This window comes from Xiphophorus hellerii, chromosome 6, assembly GCF_003331165.1.
Source record: "Xiphophorus hellerii strain 12219 chromosome 6, Xiphophorus_hellerii-4.1, whole genome shotgun sequence".
Lineage (NCBI taxonomy): Eukaryota > Metazoa > Chordata > Actinopteri > Cyprinodontiformes > Poeciliidae > Xiphophorus > Xiphophorus hellerii.
Window position 1 is genome coordinate 28874909 of NC_045677.1, and position 26970 is coordinate 28901878.

A 26970-nucleotide genomic window follows, 5' to 3' on the forward strand; every position below is an offset into this window, starting at 1 on the left:
CAACATGGCGTTTACTTTATTTAACTTCATGGAAATATCTTTTTTTTAAAAAGCCGATCAAACAGTTTCAGAATTTTCCAATACTTTAATAAGACTGTAGAAATGTTACTAAACAAGCATCTTTCATGAATTAAAAACCAGATTATTGACATGCAAATGAAAACTCACTACGACAAAAACACAGCGACTTCCTGAAACTCAGGAGGAATTAAAACTAGTTCAGAGTTTATGGATCTGAAGGTTTGTGGTTTGTTTAAAGTGCTGAGATCTTCTACAGTTTCCTGGCAGAGATTTTCTCTCCGGTGAAACCTGCAGCTACCTGCTGCTACAAACAATTTCTCTGCTTGTTTTCTACAGATAAAAGTTTCTGTCTCTTCTGGGTAAAATCCTGCAAAGACGTTAAAACAGGAAAACCCTCCGTGATGAACCCTAACCCTAACCCTAACCCTATGAAAACATTGGAGCTGATGAACCTGCAGCATGTAGAGTAATAAATAGATGTGACTCCAAATTCTTAACAAAAACCTAATTTTCTTCTAAAACGTTTATTTTCTTCTGAAATTTGTTTGTTTTCCAGCTGCTTGTCACATTAAGAGTAAAAAACTGAGATTATTCCTCATGGCCTCATTTTTCTTATTCATGATATCAAAACAGCCGTTTACTTTTTAAACATGAAGAATACAAACGTTTAGAAGTGGATTAAAGTTTACATTCATCAACCAGTTGGGTTTTTTTCTGCAAGTCGGATTAAAACAAACTGTAAACAGAGCAACTTTAAAGACTAATGTTTTAAAACTAGCTTCTTCTCTTTAAATAAAGTTTTTATATATATAATGAATAGCAGATTAGTGATTAATATCCAGATAAAAGGTGAAAACTGAACATGTTTTGTGAATCACCAGCAGCTTCCAGCTGTTGTTGGGAAGATGAACGGCTCTTTGTTTCCGCCGCTTCCTGTCGGGTCACAGTTTGTTGCACATCTTAGACAAGCATCTCTGTTTCAGATCTGTGGAGGGAGGAGAAAAACCGAAAAGGTTAGAGCCGGGTACCCGACACCAGAGGAAGAACTTCAGAGCTTTATGCCGGAAACACGATGATGGACCTGCAGTCAGAGCCAACCTGGAAAAGCTCCTTCTGCCACGTCTGTCCGACAAAGTTCAAGAGAAACTTTGATCCTAAACACCTAAACGTTTAATGAAGATCCAGGTTGCCATAGTAACACTATTGATTCAACGGTGTTCATTTTCACTTAATGAGAAAAGCCCTCAGAGGTTTTCACTGTTCGCTTTAAAGGGCTCTCTGTAGATGTAACTTTATTTATTTTACATGTTTTATAGATGGATTTACATCGTTTGCATTCAAATATAAAGGATAAACAAAAAACTCCACCAAAAAACCAACAGTTATCTTCTGTTTTGATGTTAGGAAATATTAAATAATTAGCAATAATTCCTAATAAACTAACAGGGGATGCAGCTTCAAAATCATTCTGCACAAATAAATAAAAGCTTTAAAAGCTAAAGGATCGGCCATTTTAATGGATTATTCTTCAGTTCTGTGCTAAAGTGTGAAAAGTTAAATAAATATTCTAGATCTAATTTGATGTCAAAACAAGAATCTGTTTATTCACAGAATCAAAAATCAGACAAAAACTGGTGTTAAATGTTCCTCAGCTGCAGAACGTGTTTCAGATTCTGCTCATGTTAGGCTGCCAAAAACTTATGAATCAATATTTATAAAATACATTTTTAAGTGAAATTGTGTTTTTTTAATGCTGTGCCATTTTTGAGGTATTAACTCCATGTTTGCCTCAGTCAGCGCAGACGGAGAACGTGAAACAGTCTCTGTGAATCGGCGTTTCGGCTGCGTCGGATCCACAGTCACTTACTTCTGGAGAAGGAAAATCTCTTGACTCTTCGACACACCTCGAACGTCTGCTCTTCATACCACAGGAAGCTGCCGTCACAGTATCTGTAAGAGCAAACAGAAATAAAACATTCAGAAATAAAACATTCAGAAATAAAACATTCATCTTGGTGGAAAGTGAATGAACGACGGGGATGAAAACATGAAAATCAGAAACAACCAAAGGAGACCTGAAGTCAAACTGTGACACCAGGCTGGTTGCATTGCCAGGGTTTCTCCTAAACCGGCGTATCCGTTCAGATCGGGTCGCCATGGTAACGGGTACAGGAGGCAACCAGAGAGTTCTGGTTCTACCTGAAGGTTTCCTGTCAGTTGAAAACCCTGCAGGTCCAGCAAGCGGTGATCAGCTACCAGAGCTACTCTAACAGTTAAAGTCAACAACGACCCGGAAACCAAACCAAACCCGACCAACAGAACAGAACAGAACAGACCAAACCCAAATAAAAACCAAACCCGACTAAACCAGACCAGGGCATCGAACTCTTTACTGGTAGGAAAACTGACCCAAAGTTCTCCAGTTACCGGTCCTCCTACGTTCTGACCTCCACCTGAGAGAATCAGTTCCCACTTTGGAAACTTTTCAGTCAAATTTTCTCCGTTTCTCCTGAATCCAACCTGCCAATAAACACAATAACTATAACTATTTGTTATCTGTGTGTTAATCTCAGAATTTGGTTCCCTTGTTGGGATTATTATTCCTGTTGCTCAACCAGCTGCATCGACTGGTAAAAACTCCTTTTAGTCACAAAGCAAAAAGAGTTTTTAACTGAAAGCTGCGTGTCTCCGTCCTTCCCCTCAGGGTTTGAGTTTCAGCCTCTATCTGACCCAGTGATGGATTATTTAACAGCCCGGCCAGCAGGGGGCGGCGGTGTGTGGAAACCTTTTGGTGCGCGTCGTCCGGCTCAGCGGCCTGCAGAGGCACTGGGAGAAGAACCGGCAGAGCTGCAGGACGCAGGGCTGCAGCTTGAGTTCGCCGAGCGTCTCCGCCTCGCCGCCGGGCTCCGGCCTCCTCCAGGGACAGCCTCTCGAGAGACAGGGTCAAAGGTCACTTCAGTCAGAGACTGGCACATCCACAGTCCCTGAGGTCTGCTTCTCTATCTGCTGCCTGATTACAGACTAGAAACTAACAAGCAAAAGGTGAATTCATAATATCTTTGTTTTTATTCCTAAAAATAAATATTCTGAGATTAATCTTAAATTTTCAGATTTTTTTTTTCAGACTCAGAAATTCCCTTTTTCTTCCTAGAAAATTTCAGAGATTATTTGGTGGAAATTAACTCCTCCATCCAACCAGTGGCGTCCAACAGCTGCTGGATGTCCAACACACCTGAACCAAAGGACTGAATCACCTCCTGCTGGTGAACTAGTTCATGTGATTCAGGTAGAGATTCCTCTGAACGTTCCGTGTTTCTGTCATTTTGCTCCTCCATCATCCGCCTGCAAACCTTTGACAAAGTAATGAACATAAATATAAACCTGATCTGCATCCCAGATCAGATCAGATCAACCCTCTCAGTTTTCCCTCCCAGCTGATCGGAGCCGATCGATCATCAGATCGATCATCAGATCGATCATCAGATCGTGGTTCGTGTTTCTCTTCCCGCAGCAACTTGCGCAGCTAAACGCTCATTTTGCTGCAAACTAAAGACAAACTGCGCAGGCCGCTGCAGCTCCGCCTGTTGCTAGGCAAAAGTCAAAGTGCGGAGGAGGCTGGACGGTTTTTCTTCTTCTTCTGCAGTGTGATGTTACCGCCATCTAGTGGCTCTGGTGAGAAATGCGGACAAAGCGGAGGCTCATCCTGAAACTCCGGATTTAGATCAACATTTTAAAGTCTTTTGTCTTTTAAACACATTAAAAAAGAACAAAGATAAGTTTAGAGTGAATTGTCAAAATAAATTACCTTGATAAATAAAACAAGAAAAAGATTTCAAAGAAAAATTGGCATAAAAAACCCAAATACTTAAAATTAAAATAAAGAAACAATTGGTATTTATGTAAAACTAATAAAAAATGCAGATATTTATTAATAATTCCTCTTTAAGAGTTGATGCTGTTCTGTATTAAATCTCCTTCATAAAGAAGGGCTGCACCTCCTGTTGCCATGGCGACCGTCTCCGGCTCTGCCTCCTCCATCTGCAGCACCCACACCTCCACCCCTCCACCCCCCCGTCAGCCTCAAATTAAATCAGACGCCGTCGATGAGCCCAGAAATGACGGCGGATGGTTCTGATGCTGCTCTGTTCGGGTCGAGCGGGTCGAGCGGCACCGGCACTCAGCTGGAGGACAGCAGGATGACGATGCCTCCAAGCTGCTCCTCCATTTTCATGTTTCTGTTTTTCTCTCAATGCGACAAAGAAAAATGTTTGCTTTAATGTCAGAGGAGGCGCTGCAGGAAATCACTACAGAAAAAGTTCCTCATTATTCCAGCAGTAAAGAGATGAAACGTTAGTTGTTGCTCTGATTTGGAGAAAAACATGATTTAGAAATAAATCAGGAAACATTTTCAGCTGCCTGGAAATCCAACAGGTTATGAATGTCACAATGAAACGCAATATTTTTGTTTATTTTGTTTGTTATAATGAAAAATATGGGTTTCATTTTCCAAAGTCACATTTTCATCATGTCAGACTAAATATTTATTCACTAATTAAATATTTAGTTTGAAAAGGAGACATTTAGTTCTTAACTAAATGTTTGAATCAGAAGTAAATGTTTAATTTAAAAACTAAATATTTATTTTTCAAACTAATATTTAGCAACCAAGCTAACTATTCCAGTTTTTAGCTACATTCTGAGTTAGAAACTAAATATTTAAGTCCAAGCTAAATATTTAGCCACTTTAAGACTTCCTGTTCATCCATCCATAAATTATTTTTGTGAAAAACATTTTTATATTAACTAAATATTTAGGTTGAACCTACATGTTTAGTTTGGAAAATAAATATTTAGCATGAAGACTAAGAATTTAGTTCCCAACTCAATGAACTTTGACCTTTAAAATGTTTGATTTTAAGAACGTCCTCCATCATAGAACACCTGACCTTTCATCAGCAGCTAACCGCCTCCCCCTCAGAGACCTGCTCAGTGTTTACCTGCTCAGTGTTTACCTGCTCAGTGTTTACCTGGTCTCTCCGTTTCTCTGGGCCGGTCAGGTGTTGCATCTTTGCTGCTCGGCGTCGTCTCTGCAGGTCGTCCTGTTGGTCGGAGGGTTGAAGGTCTAATGAAGGTCGTTTGTAGAGATGTTGGAGAAATGTTTGTTTCCATCAGACTGTCAGGTGATTTCAGGAAGGTTGTGTCTGCAGGAGGTCGGGCTGTGACCGCAGACGGAGCTGGAGCTGTGGCTGCGTCTGCAGGAGCTGTGGCTGCGCCTGGGGCTGCAGGAGGTCGGGCTGTGACCGCAGACGGAGCTGTGGATGCGCCTGCGGCTGCGTCTGCAGGAGGTCGGGGTGTGACCACAGACAGAGCTGGAGCTGGAGCTGTGGCTACGGCTGCAGGAGGTCGGGCTGTGACTGCAGACGGAGCTGGAGCTGTGGCTGCGTCTGCGGCTGCAGGAGGTCGGGGTGTGACCGCAGACGGAGCTGTGACTGCATCTGCAGGAGCTGTGGCTGCGCCTGCTCCTGCGTCTGCAGGAGGTCGGGCTGTGACCGCAGACGGAGCTGGAGCTGTGGCTGCGTCTGCGGCTGTTGGAGGTCGGGCTGTGACCGCAGACGGAGCTGGAGCTGTGGCTGCAGGAGGTCGGGCTGTGACCGCAGACGGAGCTGTGGCTGCGCCTGCGTCTGCGTCTGCAGGAGGTCGGGCTGTGACCGCAGACAGAGCTGGAGCTGTGGCTGCAGGAGGTCGGGCTGTGACCGCAGACGGAGCTGTGGCTGCGCCTGCGGCTGCGTCTGCAGGAGGTAGGGGTGTGACCACAGACGGAGCTGGAGCTGGAGCTGTGGCTGCTCCTGCGGCTGCAGGAGGTCGGGGTGTGACCGCAGGCGGAGCTGTGACTGCGCCTGGGGCTGCAGGAGGTCGGGCTGTGACCGCAGACGGAGCTGGAGCAGCGGCGCTGGTTGGTCGTCTCACGGTTCCAGCTGATGTCCTGATCCGTGGAGTTGAAATGCTTTGGCTCGTCCGGATGTTTGGCGTCTCATTTGACGGACGTCCTGTAATGAAGCCTGGAGGCCTGGAGGGCATCGGTGTGACCGCCACGGAGGTCGTGACCTTTAACGTTGTTGACGATGTTCTGCTCAGATGTGGCGAAGCTGAAGAAATCAGGAGCAAATAATGGAACCGTCACGATTTCTGTGTAGTTTCTTGTGTAAATATTGCGGTAAACGTGAAACAAGACAAAACTAACAGATTGTTTCACAAAACATTTTCCAATTTTATAAATGAACCAATCTGACAGAGCAACAAGCCAGTCAATATTCATCAATATTCAGTAATTATTGACTTAAACAAGTTCTTGTCTCTTGCTGAAAAGTTACAATAAGTTAGTTTTGTCTTGTGATTTTGCACTTTGACCTCTGAAAACTATAAACTAGTTTTTGTAAAGGCAACAAGTTTCCTTACAATTTATGGACTTTACATCTGTTTTGATGGATTCATATTGTTATTTTCACAGGATTTTTTAAAGGTTTTAAATCTAATAATCTGGTTTTAAGCACTGGTGTCCCGCAGAGCTGCGTTTGATCACGTGGTTAACTTCACTGCTTCATAGCAGTGAAGGAATCAAACTTGTGAAATATGCAGATGAAACTGAGGTTAAACCAAATAATGGACATTTATCCAGAAACAGATCTGAACAGCTTTAGACGTTTTTGAAAAGTGAAATGACCAAACCTGACCCTGAGCGGCGGAGGAACAGGAACATGATCTGAGGTTTAGATTAACATCTGGATCAGAGCTGAATAATCTGATTTTTAAGTCCTGTAAAGACGCAGTCCGCTCACCAACAGGAAGCCGAATGGAGGAGATGTTAGCCACTTTAAAAAAAGACAGAAAGGTCAGGGGTCAGATTTTAATGTTCCTGTTTGATGTAAAATTCACTTTAATAAAGCTGGTATTGTTTGCTAGGTTATGTGTGAAAACATGGCAGAAGAAACTGTGTTGCATAAAAAAGACCAAAATAATTAAAATCAAACAACTTTAAAGACGTTTAAAGTTTATGGAAATAAACTGAAGATGAAAAATCTGAGAAAACAAATGTTTTAATTTCTGTATGTCTGTTAGCTTTAGCTAAATCTGGCAGCGTTCAGAAGCTAGCATGATGCTACGTTAGCCGCTACAACCTATAATAAGTTACATTAACAAATAAAAGTTTACAGTTTTAGTCACACAGTTCAAGTCTTTTTATATAAAACAAGTTTTTCTGTAAAACTATTTAAAGTATTTGATTCACAACCTTCAGTGAATAAAACAGAAACAAATTTAGAAATGAATACGATATATTTTTCCATATTTGTTCTTTTTATTTTATTCAGACTTTCAGGTTTATGAAAAGCAAACTAAAGCAGTTTATCTGAAAATGTAACATTTTAAACCGTCACTGATTTTAATCCATTACCCAAATATTACAAATTCATGTTTTCCTCCTTAATTCTTATGATAATTTGGGAAGTTTTTATTTTATACAATTTTAAGCCTCTTAAAAACGCAAATAATATAAATTCTGGTCTTGTAAGAATAATCTCTGCTTTAAATGGTTAAAGTTTGAAACAAACAGCAGGTTTATTTAGTTTATAATTAGTGCATCTGATTTTCTCTTCAGTTTATTTCCAATCCAGTTTCTGGATTAAATCTTGGGGCAGATTAAACAAACCTCTGTTCGGTCCTTCAACAATCGTCTGGTTGAACAGCGGCGTGACGGAGCCGTCGTCCCAGAACCCGCTCACCTCTCTGCCTGGACAAAACGCACTTTAATCAGACAAAAGGCTCCAGAAATATTCACTTCCTTTAGAAAAATATAAATGTTTTTTCCATCAACCTTAAAAACATGACAGATTATTTCTGAGTGAAAGTCGCCGCAGCAGATCTTTACCTACCCGTCTTCCCCGCCATCACACAGATGTAGATGCAGTCGGAGTCGTTCCTCTGGCTGACTGAGACACAAACAGGAAACACATCAGACGTTAAACATCTTCAAGTTTCCAGTCAGAGCTGAAAGCTGAACTTTAATCGTTCCAGATTAAACCGATGAGTCAATATTCTGCATATTGATCCTCCTAAATAACTTCTGTCTTTCTCATTCTTGTCTTCTTAGATCATTCTCAGATCATCAGCCAGGAAATTATTCCTGGATCATTGGAGGAAGAAACATTTGATCCAGTTCATCACTCATTGATTAAATTTAATATATTTGCTCTGTTTTTCTGCAGACCTTGAATTTGTCCGGGATGTTTTTCTTGGACTAAACCTTTAGACGTTGCCTCCTGACTGGGCCTGCAGAAGGACCCAGTTCGGTCAGTCTCGCTCAAAAACCCTCCAACGAGGCAGAACCAGAACAATTCTGAGAAATATGGGCCAAAATTCCCACATAGCTGGAAAAAACTCACTGCAAGTTACATAAACCTTCATTTCAGTTGTTTCTGCTACGAGGCAGCGTGGACTGAAGAGCAGAAACACGTCAACATATTTTTACTCAAGTAAGAGCAAAAACTAGTCATCCAAGAAGTTACTCAGGAGTAAAGAAGTATTTGGTAAAAAGTACAAAGTAACTGATCAAAGTATCAATCATTTAATATTTAAAAATGTTTCTATTAAGTGGAAATTTTCTTGTTTTAAGGAGGAAAATGACAAAAATTCAGTAACAAAAAATAACAAAATTAAGCAAATACATTTTTTCCAAATCAGTTTCTCAATAAAAAACTTATTAAACTTTAACAAAAAGTTAAAAATGTTAAAGATCTGGTGAGTTTCTGGTTGAAACATGTTTGTTTTTCCTTCAGTGAGAAGAAAATCCAGAAATTTTATTCAAGTAAGAGAAAAAATACTTCATAATAAGACTAATCAAGTAAAAGTAAAAAGTACATTGTAGGAAAAATACTTCTAAAAGTACATAAAAAGTTGCGTAATTGAGTAAATGTATCTGGTTTTAATCTGAGCTGCTGAATCTGGTTTTAATCTGAGCTGCTGAATCTGGTTTTAATCTGAGCTGCTGAATCTGGTTTTAATCTGAGCTGCTGAATCTGGTTTTAATCTGAGCTGCTGAATCTGGTTTTAATCTGAACTGCTGAATCTGGTTTTAATCTGAACTGCTGAATCTGGTTTTAATCTGAGCTGCTGAATCTGGTTTTAATCTGAGCTCAAGCGGAAGCGGTCGGCAGCGACGGAGGCGTCTGGGTTCGGCTCACACCTGACAGGATGGAGGAAGACCTAAACAGCTCCTGGAGGTAACTGGTTGAGTTTCCCATCACGTCCAGAAGGATGGCGGTGAAATCTTAGGATGAAAAGGTTCTGATGAGAAGAAGAGCTGCAGGTTGGGGTCGGGGAGGTCGACGGATCCTCACCGCTCAGGTCGTTTGTGTCGTTGGTGACGCAGTAGCAGAACCGCCTCCTGAACAAACCGCTGTCTAAACTCTTTACACTGGAAACTAAAACACAGCAAAACAAAGAGAAATGGTTTATTTAATATTTGTTTTATCACCAAGATAAATTGGTCCAAAGATTTGACTGCAGCTATAGCACACTCACACCACCAGGTGGCGATATTTACACATGCTGGCGGTGAGGCCTGCAGGCGCTGCAATAAACATGTTGATGGTTTGAGAAGAAGTGGATCATATTTACTGTTGTAAACCAGCAGGGTGAGTTTATGCAGGTCCAGAGGGCTGAAGGACGAGACGCTGAGCAGAGAGAAGAGCTGCCGGGAGCCTGCAACACATTCAGCATCACCGGGTCACAGAACCTTCACTTCCAAAAATAACAAAGAAATTAAAACAATAACGAGATGCATTTAGCACATCAGCAGAAATATCTATAAATTACAACCAAAATCACCTTTTTATTGCACAAAATCACAAAAACAATCATGAAAAGCTGGAGGAGCTGAAAACATGTTCAAGATTAATTTGAAGGATTTATTTATATTTTAACAGCTGCATTCTGGGACAACCTTTAAGAACATTCATGGTCCTGGTTTGGCCCAGAAGGAAAATGAGTTTGACATCCGGATCTAGAGAAACGTCGTCTTCTTCCCTCAGCGGCGTTTCAGCATCTGCACAACGTCTCGGGCTTCTGTTCTGCACATTTTGCACCGGAGTCCTTCAGGTCAAAGGTCAATTATCCCTGATACTGACCAGATAAACTTTTGAATTCAAAGAAATGCAACAAAAAAAATCTCTAAAAATGTTCCAGTTTCAATGATTCTCAAACCTAAAAGAAGAAATCTTTGGTCTGATTGAACGTCAGTGAGAAAAAAGATGATTTTATTCAAATATTGAGGTTAGAATCTAATTTCCTCCAGTAGAGCTGCAGCCAGTCTGTCAGGATTTTACTCAAACTATCAGACGAACAAACCAAACCGGTTTGTAGGGAACTAAACCTGAGAGGATTCCACGTTTCACACCAACATCTACGTTTCTTTAAGCGTCTCCTGCCATCAAAGTGGCATCTGAAGGATGGAAACGGATCCGGATCCGGAGCGGCGATGCTGCCACCACGTACCGGACTGGCTGGAATGTATCAAGGCGTTGACCAGCGGCGTGAGGTCGATGGCGGTGGGGTCGATGGCGGTGGCGTCGATGGCGGCGGGGTCGATGGCGGTGGCGTCGATGGCGGCGGGGTCGATGGCGGCGGGGTCGATGGCGGTGCGGTCGATGGCGGCGGGGTCGATGGCGGCGGGGTTGATGGTGGCGGGGTCGATGGCGCTCTCCGCTGGGATTTCTGGGAGGTGAAGCAGAGAGACGAGTCAGACGGAGATGATTCAGAATCATCGATACGAAGTCGCATCTAAACAGGGAGCAGAAATCAAATGATATGTTTTAGATTAATAAGAACAACTCAGAACACAAGACGTGTTCAACCAAGTCTTGGTTTTATGGTTATTTTAGCTGCTTTTAAATGTTCTGGGAAAGAATCTTTACTTTCAAGAAAACACAATGCAAGTTCTAGAAAACTTTCTAAGCGCCTTGAAGTTTCACCAGCACGTTGTGAAAAACATGAGCGGCGCTCTCTACGTTCTGAGAAACGACCTTCAGGTTTCTGTAGTTTACAGAAAACAATCTGCATAAATCCATGCAAACAATCAGGAAGTTCTGCAAAATGTTCTGAAAGTTCTAGGAAAGGATCCAGATTGTGGAAAGTGTCCTGCAGAACCTTCTGCATCCCATAATAGATCCGTTAAGTTCAGTAGAAAAACTCAAGAGTTCAGGTTGTTTGTGTTAGTTTTGTAATCCTGTAAGTTCCAGAAAGTTCAGGAAACTTATGAGCTTCATCCTGTTTCTGAATTTAATTTTAATATTTTACAGAAACATTATTAATGAAACTAAAGAAGTTTTGCAAATTAAACAGAAAGAAATGTAACGTTTATTTTTCATTACAGGAGATAACGGAGTATTTGCTCATTTTGTGATTGTCAGTTATTAAAATTTATTGAATAATTTATGTCAAGTTTTAAATTTATCAGGAGAAATTTGTAATAAAATGTCTTTGAAAGAGAGAAAATACCTGAGAAATGATTAAAGTCTCTCTTGTGTCGCTCGTCTTGCATCCTGTTTCTACAATCTGCACAGAAACAAAAATTACAACTTTTATAAAGATTTATATCATTTCTTCACAGCAAACATGAAAACTATAGTGAGATCTTTATAGTTCTAATTATTTTTGTTATTTTCTGCTGTTATATTCATGCATAAATAGTCTAAAAACACCAGTTTTTCCACAAATAGAAAGTCAACATTCACTAAAACATGTTTTCATTATTTTCTGATAAATAACAAACTTTGATGGACCAACCTTGGCTGAGGAGGATGAGGAGTGAAGCTGCAGAAACACAGGTGATGAACCAGAGGCGAGGAAGAAGCAGAAACCTCCTGAGAGCTGCCATGATGCTGCAGAGCGTCGAACAGGCGGCTGCAGCAACACGGCGGCTGCAGCAACACGAGGAGGAAAAGAAAACCTTCAAATCCAGCAGAAATTTTTCAACCCTCAGCAGAATCTCTGCAAAGAAAAACCAGGAAGGGGAGACCTCACCGCGTGTTTCAGCCGTGCAGAATGAAACCGTCAAACCTTTCAGAGAGTCACACACACCGGCGGTCAGAGGATTCAACTAGGCCGTTTTCTCCCCTCTGAGCAGCAGCTGTTGGCAGCAGGCCGGCGGCTTGGAGAGATCAGAATAATTCAGATCCTTCACCACCTCCAACAGCTCGCTGTAAGAAACACCAGACCTCCAGGGAAAACTGCAGAAAGGCTGCAATTCACAACACTGACCTGCAGGGGGAGCAAGAGAGACTAACGCTGAGAACACAGGAATATTTCATAAAGTACATTTACTTCTGTTAATGTCCACCAGGGAGGAGGAAGTTAAGATCATATCTAAATAGTTTTGATCCAAATGGAAAGATGAAAATCTGCAGCACCACTGAGTCCAAATCAAAGTTCTGATTTCACCAGGAGTGGTGTAGTCAAAGCCCAGAAGTTAACCTGACAGGAAATGTGTGCAGACGTCGTCGCACTCTGATTGATTTGGAGAAGGAAGAACAAACATTACCAAGTTAAGAAGCTGATATTTCCCACCAGCAGAAACCAGAGGAATCAAGAATCAGTTTACGGTTCTGGACGCTGCTGCTGGATTTTATTTAACAAGAAAAACTTTTTCTCCAGAATCTTCAGCTGATCCAAAACTCTGCAGCCAGATAAAATGATCCGATCTGCAGGAGGTTTCATTCCTGTTAAACCGGAGACGTTTCTCCCCACTGTGGCCCTGTGCTTGTTCAGGATGTCAGAGCGCAGAGGGAAAACTGAGCGTCTTCAGTCAGAGGCTTCTTCAGATTCGCTGTAATACAGACTGCTACAGGAGATCTTCCCACCAGCAGCCCTCACTGTCTCTTTGAAGAGTCTGAATTAATGAGCTACATTTAAACTTCCCTTTGGGATCAATAAAGTATTTTTGAATTTTTGTTTTGAATCTACAGTTTTCTTCTACAGATCAGTTGATCTGAATTTCATTTGAACCAATCAGTTCAAAATAAAAAACAAGATGAAACAAAGACGAAGTCTAAACTCAGACATCGATCCTCAACCTGCTCAGTGACCAGAAAGTACCGGGAACTATTTTCATAAATTATTACTCAGTTTTTGTTTCCTGGTCTGGAGCGGAGCGTGAATTATTTCAGCCTGAGAAAAACTTTTACAGTGTAGTTAAACGATCAGCAGGCGGCGTTGATGTCGGGTCGTTAAACGTGAGGAACCAGAGAGGGAACGGATTCCTCCGGAGGAAACGTGACGTCTCCCAGAAAATAATCCACAACGAGACGAGACCAAGATCTGCTGCAAACGGTTCTGGTTCTGATCAACAAACATCCTGTGGAAAGAGCTGAAGGTGAATATTAATTATGATGCAGATTTTCAGCCAATTCCAGGAAACGAATCTTCAGCTGCAGAATTTATGAAATAAAACTAAAAGACAACAAACAATAAAAACAACAACAATTAAAAACAGCAACAGCTGCAGACATGATGCAGCTAAAAAGAAAACAACTACAGTAAGAGCAAAAACTCGGATCAGAACCACCGGATCTTAACTGAACAGAACCAAACTGAGCCTCTGGTCCAATGATTCACAGAAACCTGGAGAAAATATTTCACTAGTTTTCATTTTGCTCTACAAAGTTTTAATATGTTGAATTTAAAATGCAGCATCACAAAAACTAAATGATTCAAACGTCCAGGTTTTTGATTTCACCAAATTCAACAATCAAACATTTTCCTTCATATTTAATATTTTAACTTTGTGGAAGAGAAAAACTCAAGAAAATCCCACAGATTATAAACTTTAAAAGATTCAGTGATATTTATGTAAATAAAACCGAAGCAACAAAAACAGTTCAGACTAAAGTTTTATAAAAATAACCTGCAAGTTTCCAGGGAGTTTAATGGGAGCAAAGACAAAGTTTCCAAATACTTAGAAGTAAAACCACTCAGAAAATGTTCAGTTTATTACTTTATTAATAACTGGTGCAATTGAAAACACAAAAATAAAAAAAAATCAAGTAAGAATACATTTGCATATTATATCATAAAAACAACAAATCCAAAGTGGTTTAGAATCAAAACAGCAACTTTAGTTGTTTTTTTTCCCAAACTAATGAGAAATAAATGAAATGATGCAGAGCTCTGAAGGCCACTAGTGTAAAATAGTCCAAACATTCCTTAAATTAAACTGAATAAAAACTGTTTCTGTAAGAAGCTGCCGTCTTTTCCTCACGTAAATCAGTCTGAGAACGGAGACGTCTCTAACGTCCTCCTGCGGGGACAGAGTCCCGCCGCGCCGCGCCGCGCCGCAGACAGGTTCGCGTTGGGAGTTTGACGGCCTCAGCGAGAAAAGCATGAGATAAAATCATAACTGCAAAAGGCCAAGGCACAAATAATTAGTAGCAATCAAAACGTCCAGTAACATTACGGGTTGAGTGCAGGACGCTGAAAACAAACATTCATAAAAACAACATTTCATCGAGCCGTATTGCCTTCTGAACTACATGGATGCCATAAAGTGCTCCTTTTCATCACAATTATTAAACACACAAAGAAAAACGGCGTGAGTTTGATGCATGCTTATCGTTATGAAACAGTTTGATGTCATCATGGTTTTTCTTTTTAAATTATCCGTTAAAGTGGGCCGGCTTTTATCCTCCTGCAAAAAACAGAAATATGAGCCGCATGTTTTCCAAATTCATCCGAGGCGCGACGGTGAGTCCAGATGTTTCATTTTCACTCATTCACCAGCAGAACCATGCAGAAAATGTTACAACGTCTGTTCAGATATTGTTCTGTGGAAAATGTAAAAACTACGCAGCATTTCCACCGTACTGTAAAAATCAATTCCAATTTTATACAATCAGCAATAAAAATTAAAGTCCAAGAAACAGAGAAATGAAAAAATAATTTTCCCTCATTACAACCAGAAACAATCTGGACGGGAAGCAGAGTTTGACTTTTAAATGGTAACGAAACTTGAAAACAATTCAATAGTTTAAATGAAAATTAAAAATCAATCAATGAAATATATTGATCCAGTTCTTATGTTCAGTCTGAAAGTGACAAAAATACAAAAACCAAGTTACAATTAATCAGCAAAGAAACAAACAAGAAGAAATTTCTCCTGGATTCAGACATTTTTATCTTTAAATCAAAACTCTGTTATGATGCGAAAACAGCAAATCACCGATTTTAAACATTTTAAATGTCATGAATGACGAGGGAAAAACTTCACATTAAAGCAAAATGAACAGAAAATATTTGATTTGACAAAATAAAAACAGAAAGAAATTACAGAGAGGAACATAGATGTTCTTATAAAAGACCTGCTGACCAGATAAAATAACTATTTAGAGGAAATATTATCATTATTGTGACTTTTAGCAAATAGAAACAATTTAGGTAATTCTAACTGAGCTGAAACAAAATACGTTTAATCTGATTTAATTTAATTTTATTACAAGCCATCAACAGAGTTCTGACAAACTTTTACTAAATGTTGGCTTGTATTAAAATAACAGGTAGTTTGCATTAAATTATTTGAATTTATGACGTTTTCTTTGCTTCTCTTGAAAAGGTTTCAGATAAACCGGATAAAATCAAAGACATGCAGTAACAAATAAATAAAATAAAAGAGCAAAAATATGGACAAAAGTTTCTGACGTAATAAAAACTCAAAATCAATTTAATTCAAGTGAGAATAAATTAAAGTGACAATTTTTCACTGCAAAAAGTAATGCTAGCATTTTATTTTGAAACACTGTTTTTACTGAATATTTTCAGTAGGTGAAATAAAGAGAATTTTTATTTTATAATTTTGGTAGCATTATTCTTTTCGCAGTTTGTTTCCCGTCATGGAAGACATTTTCTCTAATTAAAAAAATAAATTTTTGATGTCGACTCTTTCATACTTCGGTCAGTCAGTTTGAAAGGAAGCCACACGTTGAATTTCAGATGGAAGAAATAAGTACAACAATAATTTAAAGATGTTTTATAAACTAAAACTGAAGTGCAAGGCAAAGATATTGTTGTGCAAAACATTTTAAAGAACAATAATGAACAAGAAAATACATCAAAACATTTAAAGTTTAAACCAGAACAAGAAGAAAAACAGACAAACAGTAAAAACTTTACATGTTGGGTCTGATTGTTGCAACTGAGCCGAAAACAGCAGAAACCATCTGAACCGGATTCACAGAGTTTAAATCACGTTCATAAACTGTGAGGTGAACTGCAGGCGAAGTGTCTGAAACACTAAATCATGAATGACTGAATCATTCTGGACGGTGCTTGAGGCACAATGAATGAATGAATGAATGAATGAATGAATGAATGAATGAATGAATGAATCTCTACAGGGATACAGATTACTAGATTATCCTGTCTAGTAGTAGGATAATCCTATAACATTTTGTGTTTATAGAAGTGGCTTAGAGGAACAGATTATATTTGTTGTACAGCAGATTAAGCAGATAGTCGAACGTCTCACCCATTTCACTGGAGTTGCTTCTGATCCAGAGTTACTGCGACTTTAAAGGAACAGTTTGAATTTTTACCGCTGGGTTTGATGAGGTATCTATAAGAAGTCAGTATCTTACCAGTACCTTCAGTCAACTCTCTGTTACTATACTGCCTTTATTTTTAAGGGCTGCTAAATGTATCTGGGTCCAAAACTCCCATCCCAAAATAACATAGGATGGAATAGTGAATGTGAAGTTTCAGATTTATGCTCCAACATTTAGCATAGTTTCAAAATTAGCAGAACATAACTGTAAAGTTAAATGTTATCTGTTTGCTTCATAGCTAACTGCAAGATTAGCTTGACTGTTAGCTTGGTCGGTTACTAATTCCACAGTTACAACAAACGTTAACTTGGAAATAAAGTTGGCAGACAGTCAATCTGACCGCATGTCTGTTAGCCCAACTGCTAGCTTGACAGCTGTGGATTTTCCATTAGCTTTATAGTTGTCTTGCTTATAGCTCAACACCGAGATCAGTAGTTAAACATTAGACATTAAACTCTGCCCTGCTAATTCCCTGTTAGCATGACATGTTATTTATTAGCACAACAGTTAGCCTAATTCATCCTGCTACAGTTACCTCGTGTATAGCTTCATAGCTAGGTTAACAGTTAGCATGGTAAATAGACTATGACAATAAGATTGAGTGTTAGCATGACAATTAGCTTGACAGGAAGTTAGTATAACAGATAAACAGTTAGCTTTTACAATTAGACTGTGAGCTTTATAACTAAATCAACTGTTTGCATGACAGATTCACTGTTAGCCTAAGAGTTAGCTCAACTGTTAATTTGTCAGTCATCTTGCTGGTTAGCTTGATAGTTAGCTCAAGATTTAGTCTGACGCGACTAGCTTGACATCAAGTATCAACATTTGAAAGTTAACATGTCGGTTAGCACAACCAAGCTGCTTCTTTATTAAATTGAACAGGAACAGTGAAATTTGTTGTTATTCAAGCTGGAGTGAACCGTACTTGTTCTCATACTTCATAAGAACTTAATGGCAGAACGTTTGTTAATTCCTAACGAGTCGCTACTCGTTACAGTGTTTGTATATAACAGAATACATTAGAGTTCTGGCCTTATGTATCAAGCACAAACTGCAAGAACCTTCAAATGCAGGATTTTACTAATCATTTATAAAGCTCTACATCAACTGTTAGCTCAGCACTTAGCACCACTGCTAGCTGAGGGTGATCTTGCCTGTAGCTTCAGAGTAAACTGAACCATTAGCCTGACTTAAAGCTGTTCTGTTTGACAGTTACTGTGAATTTCATTTGTAATCAGAAGTAAAAATCTGAATCCAAGTTTAAAATTAATGAGAAATCCAAATTCAGTCTGAACTGTGAAGTCAGAGGTTTTGGTGCAACAGGCAAACTTAGCAAAGTTTTCATAATTTTTATTAAAATCAGTCACATATCCTGCTGAATAAAATATGTTTGTCAGCATATTGTTTAGTCTATAACTGCATAAAATACAATGACATTAGCTTGTATTGCAAGTAGCAGTGAGTCTGGTCCCTGAGCACAACAAGCAAATCATAAAGGTTTTCTGACCAACAAACAGTCCATGGTGAAGAGTGTTAGCTCAACTGTTAGCTTTACAATTAGCTCATTTATTATCTTGAAAATTAGTTTGAGAGTTGGCTTTTCTGTTAGTGTGACAGCAACTATTAATTATATTCACTACCTTCACACTAACTAATGTCCTTAACGAGTCACTGAGATCACACTGAGTCCAATCTAGTAGGTAAAAAAACTGACTACTTATAGCTACTCCATACAACCCCATTAAATTAAAACTATTCCCTATAAGTTATAAAATTCTTGACTGCTGAGTGAATTGAGGAAACATGTTCTTATGTCTCAAAAACAGTTTGAATGCACCTCCAAGGAGTTTTGCTTTTCCCTAATAAATCTACATTTTCTTTTTAAAATATACAGCAGATCTACAGCGCTTCAAAAATATAAAACCGTAAGATTGTTAAATAGAGTTTATAGTAGAAGTCATAAAAGCAGAGCAGAGGCTTGGTGATAATTCAAGTCTTCAGATAAAGTTTAGTCAGGTTTTACATCACAATCTGTGATTCTACAGATAAAGTAGTAAAATCAGTTCAGGCCTCAAAATGTTGTTCATAACATCCAGATTTCAAAATTACAAATAGAACAAGATTTAATTACAATTAACAAACTTTAAGTATATAGAAATGTCTTATTGCAAAGTAGAATACATAACATTTCCTACACTACATTTATTAAGGCCTAGTATATTTAAATAATTGTGAACCATTTTAGAGCAATTCAAGCAGCTCCATAACAAAGCTAAATATCAATTTATTTTATCATATAATAACTTTGTTTAACTTTTCAAAATATATAAAAAAGATTAAGCAGCAGATTTAATTACTTTCTGAATAAGTACATTATTTTCATTGATAGCAAAAATAGTTAAGATAATTAAATTTTAAAACATGCACCAGCTAATCGCAGTAAAATTACAACTTTATTGTTCCACTTCAGGCAGCGATTACAGGAGGATTTATTCCATTTTTACAATTTATTGACTTGATTATTTATTATAGAAAATTGAAAGCGAAGCATTGCTTTCCTTCCTCTTCACAATTATGCACTACTTTGTGTTGGTTCATCATAAAATCCCAGTAAACTTTAGTCAAAATGTTCTAAAATTTATATTTTTGTCTTTAGCAAGAAAAACCTCAGAGTTCAAAACGGCAACATTAACATGGACGAATGTAGAAAACTTTTAAAAACCTTCAGATTTAACTTTTTAAAGCTGTTTACATTTCAGAAATAGGTTTATGGAGCAACGTTTCCTATAAATCAAGCAAAAACTGAGAATAATAAATTATTCAGGAAATTCAAAATAAATTAGAATTAATTATATTTCTCTGTTTGGGGTCGTTTTAGGGAACGTTTTGAATAAATCTCAGCTGAGAAATTTGAAAATGCTACATTAAAGTTGGAAATGCAGGTTCTGTGTGCGAGTTATTTTTTTATTTCAAATTTATTTTCACATTATGAAGTTTTCTAATCCTTTAAAATTGTATGTCAGAAATATGAAGACTGAAATCTAAGATCTGCACACAGCCGGATCATTTAAAGGTTAAAACAGCTTTTATAAAGATGTTTAAATGTTTTTTTTACTGCCCAAAGATTCTTATGATAGGATTAATAAGTATTCACAGCCTCTGAATTTGCTGCAGCCTCAGATTTTCCTGTTTTTTCTCTACGTGTTTCGAGGCCCAGCAGGAACCTGGTGGTTCTTAGAGCTTTTCTACATGTTATAAGTTTATATCCAGCCACTTTACCTTCATGACTTTCTGCTCTGTTCTGTACTGTGAAACTTGTCACACTTTTTATTTTACCTCATTTGTTTGTCCAAACAAAGGTTTGCATGTTTCTGGTCTGTCCTGTGAATCTGACGCTCCAGCTACATCCGCTAACAGCAGCGATGGACGACGAAGCCGCGTCTCTCTGGGGTTAACGTCTGTATAAACGACCTGATTGGATGCTGGAAAAGACCATTGTTGTGTTCAAGTTGTGCTAAAAGGAGTTAGCCTATCAGGGAGGCTATGTTAGCCTAAAATAGCATCTCAATGCTAAACATGTAGCAGCTAATGCTAATGTTAGCATCCACAGTCCAGGACTTCCTGGATGGAATAATATTTTGCTCCAATCTGATGGTTTAATAAACTAAATAACAGATTAAAAACTATAAAGCTCTTAGTTGTTGCTCTTATTTCTATTTATTAAATAATTTAGCAGCAAAAATGGGTTTTCAAGAGAATTTGTTGCTTATTCTGTCAATATACAGTTTTAAATTAAACAATGAATTAATTACAGACCCTGTAATTAACTACATTAAAAAATGTAATGGAGTCAAACCGCCGTCATCCATGGAGCTGAATTTATCGCCAGTGCTTTAACGAATCAGTAGTGAAAATGTATAAACCTGTCACGGTTAAACCTTTACATTTACTTCAACTTTACAAAATAGTTTAATAAAGTGTTTTCACTTTGTCATTATGGAGACTTTTATTTTTAAGAATACCACACTAAATCTGAGGAAACATGGAAAAAGCAAAGGGGTGTAAATACTTAGCAGTATGTTTATATGTATTACACATGTTGGCCAACATTATGTTAAATGTTTTATGAAATGAGAGACGGTTCATATCCCTGAATTCATGTGCCAGCAAAGCATCAGAAATTTAGTGTTTCGAATATTTTCTGACTGTAAGTTTGTAAATCTGAGATGACTTCCAGCAAAAACAAAACAACATAAATGTAAGAAGGTTGGATCAAACGACGAGACAGACGGTTGGTGAGGAACAAGAACAGACAGGAGACTTTTGGTTCCAGTGTCGCCCTCTAATGGTCACCCCAGGAATGGTGCAGCATCATGCAAACCATGCAGAAACAAGGATGTCTTCATATAAAAAATAAGTGTTACAAAATGGCATAGCAGGTATAAGTTTCCATTCAATCTCTGTTCTTTTTCCTGATATATCCTAAAATTTGCAGTGTCTACACTAAAAGTCGCATGCGTCACATGCAGTGCGGTTGGCTTTGCAGCAGTAAAGCTTTTGGGTGTACATATTTTGTATAATGTTCTTTTTTTAGCTAAATTTTCGTGAAGAGTGCGCTGTACAGAGTTTTTTCTTTACAAACGGTCTGCTTTCCTTTTTTTGTTTTGCCGTTGGGGCGGACTCGTTGCCTGGTCTCCGCAGGTCGACGGCCAGTCGTTCAGAACGCGCAGCAACGAGGCGGATTAGACGCACCTTCGTCCCAAAGATTCGGCCCAAAGGTGTGGCTTTGACCCAGCGTTCTGGGTTTTACAGGCATGGGTTGGATTTAAGGTCTCAGAGTCGAGGTGACATTGTGTTTCAGGGCGGCGTGTTCCACTCTGCGTCCCCGAACCCCTCGCCGGTGGAGGAGAGGGGCAGGGCGCCCCCGCTGGGCGTGAAGGGGTCCGTGTCTGTGTCCGTCTCGCCCTCAGCCAAGTAGCTCGGCCTGGTTCTCGTCCAGCTGGCCTCCCCGGCCGCCACCGCCGCCCCCATCGGCAGGTCCAACCCCGCCTCGCCCTCCCGCTCCCCGGAAATGCTGAACCCGCTGGGCGAGCGCTCCAGCTCCTCGTGGTTCACCGACAGGAGCGAGAGCGGCGAGTCGCCGCCCCGGCCCCCTGTGGTCCTGCCCCGTCCCGCCGACAAGTCCTGCAGGGAACTGATGGGCAACACGGTCGGCCGCTCCGTATACGTGGGGATGGCGGGCGGCGCCGCGCCGCATGCCAACCCGACCCCCTGCCTGCCGCCTCGCCCTCTGCTGCAGGTCGAATTCGCTTTGCTGACAGGCACCTGGTATGACATCTGAGGGAACACCTCGGAGTAGTTGAGGAAAACCCGGCGGATCTCACCGTTCGCCGTCTGGTCGCAGGCCTCCAGGGTCATCCGAGCGTCGCCGGCCGAGTCCACCTGCAGGTGCTCGGTGTGCTGGATGTGCATGTCCACCAGGAAGTCCAGCTTCTTCTCCATGTCCTCCACCTGAGACAGACACACATCCGTCCATGAGCTCAGCAAACTGACCCGCTAACACCAAAGCTCAGAACCATGAAGGACACGATCAGCCGCTTCTCCAGGTTCTGAACAGAAATATGTTTCATTCCTCATTCAGAGAAGAAATTCATGGATTTAAAGGTTTTCATGACCTTGAACTATGAATAAATGTAAATATAATAGGAACACAACTAAAGCACACCAGAGTCCATAGGCCATTATAATCAGACCATTATATTCAATTTGAACCCTCACCTGCCTCTCCACCCTGACAAATCTACCCATCATGCTTTGGTCTTCAGTGTCTGGCATGGACGTGGCTTTGGCTAAGTAGGACTCATGCCTGAAACAAAGAGAAACAAGTACATGAAGATGGTGCCGCCATTACATGCTTGAACATTAGCGATGCAGAATGGTGTCGCAGTACCTGGGTGACTGACTGGATGGGTAGTTAAAGGGTGTTTTCTGGGGCTTCTTGCTTTTTGGGGTGAGGGGAGGTCCAGGGGCAAGAATCATGTCGATCCTTTAGAGAAGAAACACGTTGAACACGGCACATATGAGGCGTTTAGCAAGATGTACCCCTCCACATCTGTGTTGTGTCTGCTCACCTGGTCTGGAGGTATTTAATTCTGCAGAGCATGTCCAGATGTCCAGCAGAGTACTGCTCAATCACATCTTTGACATCGTAAGGCCTCAGAGTTTCCTTAAACCTCTTCTTGTTCAAGAGAAATTGCATGATCCTGTGAAGCAAAGTCCAAGATCAGGATTTCATTGTGGAACATAACTGCATCTGTTGAAGCTTTGCAACTTCTTGGACTTTAACCAACTAGTTACACCAACTAAAACAGTCGGTGTTCTCTACAACCCAAACAAGGTAGAAGAGTCATACAAAACCTGAAAACTCCTCAGGACATCCGTCCATTGTGGGGACTGGCTTCTATCTTCAACGGTCATTGGACACAAAGGGTTGTGCACCCTGGACAGGTCAGTGATCCATCACAGGGTAATGCAAACACTAAGGGCAATTCAGTGGAAAACAAACCTAACTTTCATGTTTTTGAATGCTGGTCATTGCTCAGATGTAAGATGCAAGTTCAAAGTCTGCAGTGGGTTGGTTGCTAGGGGGCGATGCCCCAAAACCACCAGGAGAAGATGTCAAAGAGGCATCAGATGCCTCAATCACCAAACGACTAACAACTACCAAACTTCTGGATCTCAGCTCTTTACCATATAGAGAGGTCATCCCAGATACTTGCATGTCTTTTTGTTTGGTCAAGATCCATATCTCACCACCCCAGTTAAAGACTGTAATGCAGATAGAGCAGCAAATTCAACACTGTTGACTTTGACTGGACTGGAGGGAACAACAAGAAAACAAGCACTCTGGATCTGCCCAGTCCTGTTCTTGTATTGGTGGCACTATCCTTTCAGTCTAAACTCGGTGCCCTTAAGTAGATAATGTTCATCGTAAGGACTGCCTGGTAAAGTGCTCAGAGTTCAGACAAATCTGCTCCAACATAGCCACTCTGTGCACAACGTCCAGTTTGGTTTAAACTGGTGTTTCCAGTCACTACCCTGCATATTTTAGATGTGTCTCTGTTCAAGATCACCTGATTCAAATGACTGCATGACCTCCTCTGCATGAAGATCTACAGAGGTCTGTTAATCATCCACCTATTCAAATCAGGTGAGTGGCAGAAAGGCCACAACTAAAACATGTAGGGTCCGTGAGGACTGGGGTTGAGAAACACTGGCTTAGATCCAAGTCCAGCCTGGCAAAATGCCATTTACTGAACAGTCGCCTGACAGGAGCTCCTTTTTCTAACCGCTCATTTCAGGCAAACCGTACACCGCCTCCTTTGGTATTAACACTTTCCCTACTTGAGTTCAATCCCATCATCCATCAGTTCTTTGACATGCTCGTCTTTGAGGCCTGTTTGCCACCCACTGAGCTGTTATCTTCAGCTCTTCCCAGAGTCCTCGGCTGCTGCAGGAGCTCCGGTGTTTGGCAGAAAGTCTTGGGGGTCCTGAAACCAAAACCCTTCATGTCTGAGTTCCCCTTTCAGGGAGTCATTCAGCCCCAGCATAATGGGGTGGGAGGAGGAAGTGCTTTCACAGGGTTAATCACTCATCTCACAGGTCTTCACGCTAGATTGAATTCCTGCATTATGTCAGCTGTGTGGCCTATAGATGCACCAGGAGACTGTTAACATGTGAGCTCTGGTTTACATCACTGATGTCGACACATCCAGCTTTGCTTTGCTGAAAGAAAGGTCACACTGAGCACACATGCTTGAACCTGAAGACTAATAACATTGTTACATGTGGAGCTGAGAGAAGTTTGCACTAAAAAACATTGAAGCCTTTATCTTGCTCACCAAAAAACGTTTTGATAAAAAGAAACATTTTAACTGGTAATACAGTGGAACTGATATAATACTGCCTGATTATTGCAACGTGCCAAGGTAGGACAGAGTGAATAGACTGCTATATATGAAAAGGTTGACCTAAAACAAACTTTTATTTCAGAACAGTAAGATAAACATCAAGGTTTTCAGAGCTCAATGATTCTGGGCTCCTTGTCCAGTGGCAGAAGGAAAACCTGTGACATGCAGGGCAGAACATGTTAAGACCATAACCTTCATGGTCATAACATGTTCATTTGATCAGGTTAAACCAGTTGGTGTTTTCTACAGACTCTGGTTGTTAAGCACTTTGATGATCCAGCTTCGGGTCTTTCTCCATGAAATCTACATGTCCTCTCTGGGCATGAATGGTTTTCTCTCTGGATTCTTCCTCGGAGTCTGAAAACATGACGGCTTCGTTAACTGATGTGTCTAAATTGTCTTCAGGTGTGAGTGAGTCCAGGATTGTGTGTCCTGTGAAGGACTGGTGACCTGTCCAGGCTGTCCCTCACCTCTCACCAATGACCGTTAGAGACCAGATGGGATGGACGGATGACTCGGTAATTTCCTTCCAAACCGTCAGACCTTCCTGTTATCTTCTGATGTGGCACTGATCACTGGTCCTCCAGGCTCTCTAACGTGGTTTCTGCTGAACGGTATGGCCTGGGTCAGTGTGCTGTGGTACGTACTGTTGTCTGTAAGCGGCCCATACAACCGTCCGTACCACTCCATTCCTGGAGACCCTCCAGTTGTAGGTCTACGGGAAAATGAGCAGAGCTGCAACACCGTCCTTTGATTGGGACATTAAAACGGTTTTCTTCATGTTTGTTATTGCTCTAGTATGACGCAACGGTAGGTGTTTGGGTTTAACCCAACACGCCCAATTAAAGTCCAACTGGTGGTGGAAACATTCTCTACTGGACATGAAATATCGTACCGACCCGCACCAACTCATGCCGTACCGCTCAGTGGAAACAAGGCAAAGACCTTTTCAGGTTTTCTCTCTAGACTTTGGATGATTGTTTTAATAGATTCAAGCTCAAAGTTCAGGATCACTGGAAAGTGAGAACGATTACTCCGGACCTGACTGCCCTGATGACCAGTTTCAGCGTCGGGATCATCTCCTCCAGGAGGATCTCTGGCGGGAAGCCCCGGTCCTCTAAGACCGGGTCTGCAAGGCCTCCAGCATCTGGAAGACAAACAGCAGACACCATAAAGTAAACTGACCGCTGGCGGTGACGTTGTCCTGCGGTCGGCACTCTGACCTTCAGCGCTCTGGCGCAGCGTGTAGGCCTTCATCCGGAAGGCGGTCCGGAAGCGTTCGCGGTTACTGAAGCCGGCAGGTTTGGGCTCCTTGGAGGGACTCTCCTCGATGGATTCGGCGTTAAGCGTGGGTTTCCTGACCATCCCCAATGACGGCCTCGCGTTGGAATTGCGAACGCGTTCCAGCAAACTCACTTTCTGACTGCGGTGGAGAGGAAAGGAGCAGGTCATCAAACCTTTAATATTTACATTGTGTGTTATGCTGACAATACTGAACAAGGACTCTTTTATAAAATGCAGAAATAGGAGAAAAGGGTGTTGACCACAACCATTAAGGCAGGACTAGCACTAAAATATACATATTCAAACATTTGTAGTAAGTATGAAAGAATTGTGTTAGGATTTCACAGCTGTGGCAAAAGTCTGCCAAAATATTTTCTTGCAAAATGTATTAACAACTACAATTATTTTAATCTGAAATGGACAAAAATAATGAATTTTTCCATGACATCCTATCAACCAATCAAATTTATTTATATAACACTTCTCAGTCATAAAAACACACACAGTCACCAACTGAGAAATCAAACATTACATTTTGTTTCCATCATCAAAATCATTAATATATGTTGGCCCATGTTCCATTTATTATGGTTTAAGATGGACCTGCATACTTCCTGCTTCTCAAACTGGAACATCTTTTTGCTTTACATCCTCAGAGTTTCGTCAGGATCTGCTGGTTCTGCATATCAGAGCTGCGCATCAGGCTGAAGGAAGCGGCGAAGAACCCAAGGAGATTGGTCTTGTGACAATATTTGGCAACACAAAGACGCTGCTTTCTGGGTAAAATAAGACTCCTGTGTCCCTTAGAAGAGGCGGGGAGGTGGAGCGGTAACCGGAGCCGCCAGCGGCCCAAACGAGGCCTCTGAAACGTGGAGCGCTCTCAGCGACTTTGCTCCCACAGCGGACACAATATGAGCCTCTATGTGGCCTCAGGGCAGAATAGGGACGGCAGATTACAGCGCTGAGAGACTGCAGAAAGGGAACGCTTTAAAGGAAGAGGGAATCTTCTTTCTGAACGCTCCTCGGCAAATAAAGAGCAGAAAATGGGA

At 40.7% G+C, this 26970-nt stretch overlaps 2 protein-coding genes across 5 annotated transcripts in view; both read right to left on the minus strand.

The window, feature by feature from the left end:
- Window positions 1-65: 65 nt before the first annotated feature.
- Window positions 66-10647, minus strand: hhla1 (HHLA1 neighbor of OC90). Of its 2 annotated transcripts, XM_032564487.1 has the most exons (11): window positions 10570-10647; window positions 9694-9777; window positions 9414-9497; window positions 9260-9343; window positions 7950-8006; window positions 7727-7807; window positions 6858-6890; window positions 5049-6167; window positions 2807-2948; window positions 1889-1971; window positions 66-1006 (listed from the first exon to the last, which is right to left on the minus strand). In XM_032564487.1, exons 4-11 carry the CDS (start codon window positions 9315-9317, stop codon window positions 963-965), a joined length of 1617 nt encoding a protein of 538 aa, XP_032420378.1. In that variant the 5' UTR covers window positions 9318-9343; window positions 9414-9497; window positions 9694-9777; window positions 10570-10647; the 3' UTR covers window positions 66-962. The 2 variants fall into 2 exon arrangements, with proteins under 2 accessions (XP_032420378.1, XP_032420379.1); XM_032564488.1 differs by lacking the exon at window positions 6858-6890.
- A 4880-nt stretch (window positions 10648-15527) lies between these two features.
- The window catches only part of kcnq3 (potassium voltage-gated channel, KQT-like subfamily, member 3), a 59078-nt gene continuing 47635 nt past the window's right edge, over window positions 15528-26970 (minus strand). For 2 of the 3 annotated variants that reach the window (XM_032564441.1, XM_032564442.1), the window contains exons 11-16: window positions 25861-26060; window positions 25679-25784; window positions 22799-22930; window positions 22618-22713; window positions 22446-22533; window positions 15528-22178 (exon numbers count right to left, since the gene is read on the minus strand). In XM_032564441.1, the coding sequence (XP_032420332.1) occupies window positions 21525-22178; window positions 22446-22533; window positions 22618-22713; window positions 22799-22930; window positions 25679-25784; window positions 25861-26060 (1276 nt within the window). In that variant the 3' untranslated portion in view covers window positions 15528-21524. The remainder of the gene's footprint in view (window positions 22179-22445; window positions 22534-22617; window positions 22714-22798; window positions 22931-25678; window positions 25785-25860; window positions 26061-26970) is intronic. The other variant, XR_004339489.1, reaches the window with a different exon arrangement.

Bases quoted from the DNA above. Each gene is read 5' to 3' on its own strand.
- hhla1 (XM_032564487.1), bottom strand. From the start codon at position 9,317: ATGGGAAACTCAACCAGTTACCTCCAGGAGCTGTTTAGGTCTTCCTCC. The intron at 6,168-6,857 runs GTGAGCGGACTG...TGATTTCTTCAG, and splicing joins CTCCATTCGGCTTCCTGTTG to CTTCGCCACATCTGAGCAGA. The intron at 2,949-5,048 runs GTAAACACTGAG...GTCTCTCGAGAG, and splicing joins CAGAGAAACGGAGAGACCAG to GCTGTCCCTGGAGGAGGCCG.